Raw genomic sequence first — 6,000 nt, forward strand, 5'->3', positions numbered from 1 at the left:
GCTGTAGATGCTGCAACTTGGAAAAACAGTCTGTCAAGAAGAATGTATACCTGTGGCCTCATATCTCTCTCTCTCTCTCTCTCTCTCTCTCTCTCTCTCTCTTTCTCTCTCTCTGCATCTTATTTGTTTCCAAGCTGGATTTGGGCTCCTTAAAGAGGGCAGCAGTCAGCTTATCTGGCTTTGCCCATTATTGCATTACTTCCTGCCTCGGCCCTCTGAGCATGAAGAGAAAACAAAGAAGCTGGTTAGATTCCTAGATATAGCAGGGGGTGGGGTTCCTAGAAGACATGACACAAGCGCTAACCAATTCCTTGCTCCCTCCTTCCCTCCGTCTCCCATGGCAGTTCGAATATGGTGGCGAGGGATCCGACCCAGCTGACGTTTCCATTCAACTGACCTTCCTGCGGTTGATGTCCACTGAAGCTTCCCAGAACATCACCTACCACTGCAAGAACAGCGTGGCTTACATGAACGCAGAGACTGGCAACCTGCAGAACGCTCTGCTCCTCCAAGGCTCCAACGAGATCGAGATCAGAGCAGAGGGCAACAGCCGCTTCCTCTATGGAGTCCCCAAGGATGGTTGCACGGTGAGCGATTGGGTCTTTAGATGCCGCAATGAGGGGTGGGGGGTACAATAGATTCTCTCTCTCTCTCTCAGACTGGAGACCTTGTGCATAAGCTGCAGTGTTTTACTCGCAGCTGGCAGGGGTGTTCCCCCTCTGTACCTCCTGCTAAAACCATGCTTTGCAACTGGGAGACAATCCATATAAAAACAAACGTCATATGTAAGAATGGCCAGAGGCAGGGGGAAATAGGGGTAGGCAGGTCTGGCTGAGGAAGTCAGGACTGCAGTTGACGTCTCGGTGCTGTGATTCCTATCTGTGTTTGGAAACACATACACTGGGTGCTTTTCAGTGCTGAAGCATGGCAGATGAGGGATGGAATATCCCTATTCAGCAGCAGAACCCTCTGAAAGATCTCAGGACGGGGAAGCCGTGGCCCGCCAGAAGTTTGTCGGACTTCAGTTCCCATCAGCTCCATAACCAGTGCTCAAGAGTGATGAGGGTTACAGTCCAATAATACCTGGAGGGCCGCAGTCTCCATACTGCTGCCATAATAAATCTTCAGAACCTGCAAAGGTGTATCTCGCTTAGTATAGCAGTCCCTACTTGCTTGTGCTCTTGGCATCTGGATCAGGGACAGACTCTTGGACTGTTTCCCTTTGAAGGCACATCCTGTTTTTTGAGCCAAAAGGCCTTCAAGGCAAAAGAGCGTCCAGATGGCTGAGTCCAGAGTAGCTTAAATCCATCAGAAGACAGTGATAGCTCAAGATCAGATGATATGACTGCTCCCCCTGGCTATTCATGGTGGCTTCCTCTGGACTTAAGGACCTGGATTCTGGTCATGCAGAAGATAGACCATAACATATCCTCCAACTTCTATGTTGGTTCTGCCTCTTCTCTCACAGTGCCCTGAATCCCTGAAGTTCTAAATGCCAGAGTAATTATGTGTTCCAGTGGCACAATGGGATGGGCAGCCAGGGTGGGGAAGGGAGGAGCAAGGTTTTAGGAGCACAGCTGGCCAGGGAAAAAGTTCAAATCGGATGTGGGGAGGGGGTGTCATTCGGAAGCTTCAAAAGTCTATGGAGCCAAAAACAAAATTCTGATTTCTAAATTCTGATTTTTCCTCCCTCTGCAGCGTCACACTGGCAGTTGGGACAAGACAGTCATCGAATACAAGACAACAAAAACTTCCCGGTTGCCCATCATTGATGTGGCTCCCATGGACATTGGTGGCAGAGACCAGGAATTCGGCTTTGAGATTGGACCAGTCTGCTTCTTGTAAACCCAAAAGGAAACCTGACAGTTTAAAAAATAAAATAAAAAACAGCCAAAAAAGAAGGAAATTTCACATGGACTTGAATTTGTGTCTTTTTCTATCCATCATCTCTAAAACTATTTTTGTTTCCGTTAAAAAAAAACAAAAAAAGCATTAAACCAAAAAAATAAAAATAAATGACTTTTCAAAAATAATTAAGGAAGTGCATCCACTTGCTTGACTTTATTATTATTATTAAAATCCCCAAAGACAGAATGGTTTGATTTTATCTTCTTCTTTTTTTAAAAAAAAGATCAAGTAATATTGTGGGACCAATATTTGTACATTCCAAAAATACATATATAAAAACCATACAAAATGACAAAATCAGTCGAAACCAAGTAACAGCTGAAATACACCTGTATGAAAATCTGGTGTGTGTTTTTATCTTCCTGGCAGTAATCAGAGCAATACTAAACTTAGTCGTAGAACCTGCCCATCACAAGCCCATCAAAAATAACCTCCCCTCCTCTCAGCCCAGAACTGTAATAATAAATAAACCCCAAAATCTACCTATAGACCATCTTTCTCTGCCGGTACCTGATAGAAAGAGATTTATCTTTCTCTCTTTTATTTTTACTCGGAGCAAAGCCACTGAAAAGATGATTCTTTCAGCCATTTTAAATGTACGTTTTTTTCAGTTTTGTTCAGTCGGCAACAGGGATGAATTTGGCGAAGTTATCATAAAAAAAGGTGTGGCACTGAGTGGTTTTTCGAAACAGAAACCTGTTTGAAGGAAAAGAACAGGTGATAGTGCCCGTCCCTCTCACAGACATCAGGTAGAGGGGGGGAAAGCCAGGTTTAAGAGCTTTAATTATTTTGTCGGTGAGCAACTGAAGGGGAAAAAATGGCCAATAATACCAGAAAGCAGAGAAAATGTAATGTTTAAATGTATATTATTGTTGTATGGATGGCTACCTCACCATTGTCTTTTTCAAGTTCTTTGGGGTAGTTTTGGGGTCTTTTTTTTAATACTAGCATCAGCTTGCATGGAGGGGGGGCGAAGAAACTGGGCAGAGTTTCAGGTTTAGATAAAGGTGCTACCTGTGTCTTTCATATATCTTTTTTTTTTAGTCTGCGATGTTAATAATTTTCAGGTCCCATGAACTTTTTATTTTTTTGAGGTGACGAAACCTAGAAAAACCTCGCCCCGAGCACAGCTTTGCTGAAAAGGGGGCCATTTGGTGCTATAGAAATGAGATTATTGGAGGGGAAAAGCAAACTGGATGCCTTGCTGCCCAGAGATACTTGTGATTTTTTTTTTCTTCAAAAGGTGCTATTTCTTTTTTAACAAGCAAAAATAATAATTAAAAAAATCGAGGATGAGGAAAAAAAATAAATCAAACATTGCTACAAGGGATCAAGGTCTCAGCAGTTTCTGTCTTTCTCTTGTAAAGCAGGTGGATTCTCTTTTGGCTTGTATTTTCTCCCCCATTCCCTCAGTTCTTCTCCTCCATCACCACCTCTCTCTCTTTTTCTCTCTTTCTTCCATCTTTCGTCCCATCCCAAGCAAACACTTTTGCTCATCGCCCTCCCTCGCTGCTGATTCATTTTTCCCTTTCTTATCCATCTCTTTTTCCTCAGCTCTGCCAACATCACCCCTCATCTCTCTTTTCCCCCCCCTCCACTTTCTGTCTTTCGTTGGGTTTCCAACTCAAGCAAAAAAACCCATAATTCCTCTCTTTCTCACAAGAGGCAGATGTTGTAGGGAGTGTGAGCGGCCGAAGATTCTGTACCTATTTTGTATATGTATAATAATTTGAGATGTTTTTAATTATTTTGACTGCTGAAATAAAGCATGTGAAATGATCCAACACACCGGTTGTTCTTCGGACTTTTTCTGTCACGCAAGGCCAGGGCGTCGGTTGGGAGAACGGGGCAAAGGCTTCCTGCACTTTTACTGGTGTGCCTAACATTTCAAACGTGAGCCGCTTTGGGAAATTATCATTACTAACCAGTGCTATTTTTTTTCTAGAAAAAAGAGGTGCCGGAACTCACCATGAACACCTCCCTTGTTGTCTTATAATGGCACCCATCTGAAGGGTGCCAGAACTGAGTTCCGGCTATATTTAAAAATGTCCTGTTGTTAACTGTCATGGCATTCCTCAAGGAACCTAGGGGGACACAGTTGTGTGAGGGCGTTGAGATAATTTTCTGTCAGAGACAGGGAAGCAAAGCCCAGGCCCTCCATATGTTTCCGTACTTCCAAGTCCCATCAGCCCCTGGTCAGAAATGGTGGGACTTGTAGTCCGGCAAGATCTTGAAGGCCACAGGATCCTTGCTTTGGGGGAAAACATGTCCCTGCGTTTCTCACTGGGAGCCCCACCAATTGACATTTGTAGTGTGGGCACGCTGTAGCCTGAGGGAAAGGAGTCTGAGTTTTGTTCCTTCGCTTAGTTCTTCTGACAACTTCTCCCTTTGCATGGCCCTGTCTCATCCTCGCTCTCTCCTTGTATGCCTGGTTATTTCCTCCCACCCCACAACTTCTTCTAGAACTGGTCAATATGTCCCCTGCCCCACCCAACGCTGCTATTAGTCTCGACAACTTCTAACCGCCTGGCTCCCATATGTTTTAACACAGAGAGACGGAAAAAACAAACTTAAGCAGGTAAAGGGCTCATCGTTTTAGCTCCCTGAGAAGAAAAACGCCTCTTGTCACTCCGTGGGTCACGCTCCCCCCGGCAAAAACACACCACACCTGTCCTCCTGGCTGCCACCCTCATCCTCAGTTCAACAGATTCATTTTGATTTGATGTTTTTCCTCCCCATCTCCAGATATTTCACCTCAGACATTTACCCCCACAGGAATTCCCTGCTGGTTTTCAGCCACCATGGAATTTCTCTTTTAATCCTCCCTCCCCACCATCTCAAAACCCCCAGAGAGCTGGAAGAAACAAGCAAACAGCCAACCCACCACCCAACATTCAGTTTCATAACAGAGTGGCAAGGAATTCTGGACAAAAAAACATATAAAAACTACATACTTAGCAAAATGCTGAGGAAGATGGTACTCCTCGAGGCAGGAGGCTTAAGTTCCGACAAATACTTATAAAGCAAAAAAACTTTCTGGGAATATTCCACCCCGAAAATTTCTTTTTCACACTCACATTTCTCCCCTCATATATTCCCTCCCCCCTCTTCTCTATGAGCCGGAGAACACCTTTCTTTTAAAGGAAGCTGAACAAATTCCAGAAACCAAAAGCCCATCTGCCCTCCCACAAACAAAACATCAGTTCCATTATTTAAAAAGGTGCCCCAACACCACAACGGTCACCTTCCCCTCCTGCAATACATTCTTGCAAAGTGTGATTTATGAGGGTGAAACTCCAGAGCTTGAGTTTGCCTAGCGGCCAATGCCATCTTACCCTTGAAGCCTCATGCCAACGATCCAAACTGTGTGGGAGAGATCTGGGGGGGGGGAGAGATAAAAGGCACTCTGTGCATGCTCAGAAGCACTTCTCCGTGGCACTGAAAAGAGATTTCAAGGCTGAGCTGTGGAGGCACATGCGAAGCTGTGGGATACTGTCTGCAGATGCTCAAAGCCAGAAGGAACAAGCTTCGCAGTCTCATTGCATCACCTCAATATCCACCAGCCTTTCTTTCTTGGGTTTCTTCTTCCTTCTATCCATTGTCCAGGAACTATCCTTGCCTCTGGTCTCCTATTCCAGTCTGCCATTATGTCAGATATGCACCAGTTGCAGCCCATCGCCCCAACACCCTACCAGCTCTCTCATGTACTCAGCATTTCTGAGATCTTTGCAAACCGGACGGAGCTTCCCATTCCTTTTGCTTACCTGACGCTCTAAACAGGCCCTCCTCCTCCCTCACCAAACGCGAGAGCTGGCGTCTTCTCCCCACATGCCAGGAAAGCTGGATGGCGTTCAATGGTCCTCATTCAGGAGCTAGCGAGAAGAGGGGCTCTTTGCATCAAAGGGTGCTTTGTCAAAGGGGAAAACGCACAGCAAGGGCATCATGCGCAAACATGCGCACGGTGGATATTTTGCCCCCTTCCAAAGAGGCCTGGTTGTGAAGCCGGAAAAAGCACAGCCGCTCAGACGGCTGCTCATGAATAAGCAGCTTTTGGAAACACAAAGGATGGATGGAGCGTTTTCAAAACAACCA

At 45.3% G+C, this 6,000-nt stretch overlaps 1 protein-coding gene and 1 long non-coding RNA gene across 3 annotated transcripts in view; one reads left to right on the forward strand and one right to left on the reverse strand.

The window, feature by feature from the left end:
- Positions 1–3,694, forward strand: part of COL1A1 (collagen type I alpha 1 chain) — a 46,247-nt gene extending 42,553 nt beyond the window's left edge. For both annotated transcript variants that reach the window (XM_081166075.1, XM_081166076.1), the window contains exons 50-51: positions 345–587; positions 1,699–3,694. In XM_081166075.1, the coding sequence (XP_081022201.1) occupies positions 345–587; positions 1,699–1,845 (390 nt within the window). In that variant the 3' untranslated portion in view covers positions 1,846–3,694. The remainder of the gene's footprint in view (positions 1–344; positions 588–1,698) is intronic.
- LOC308571397 overlaps positions 1–5,663 on the reverse strand; it is a 32,579-nt gene extending 26,916 nt beyond the window's left edge. Inside the window, exon 1 of the long non-coding RNA XR_014001382.1 lies at positions 5,244–5,663. This is a non-coding gene — a long non-coding RNA (uncharacterized lncRNA). The remainder of the gene's footprint in view (positions 1–5,243) is intronic.
- Positions 5,664–6,000: the final 337 nt, after the last annotated feature.

Source organism: Podarcis bocagei (assembly GCF_964188305.1).
Source record: "Podarcis bocagei genome assembly, chromosome: 13".
Taxonomy (NCBI): domain Eukaryota; kingdom Metazoa; phylum Chordata; class Lepidosauria; order Squamata; family Lacertidae; genus Podarcis; species Podarcis bocagei.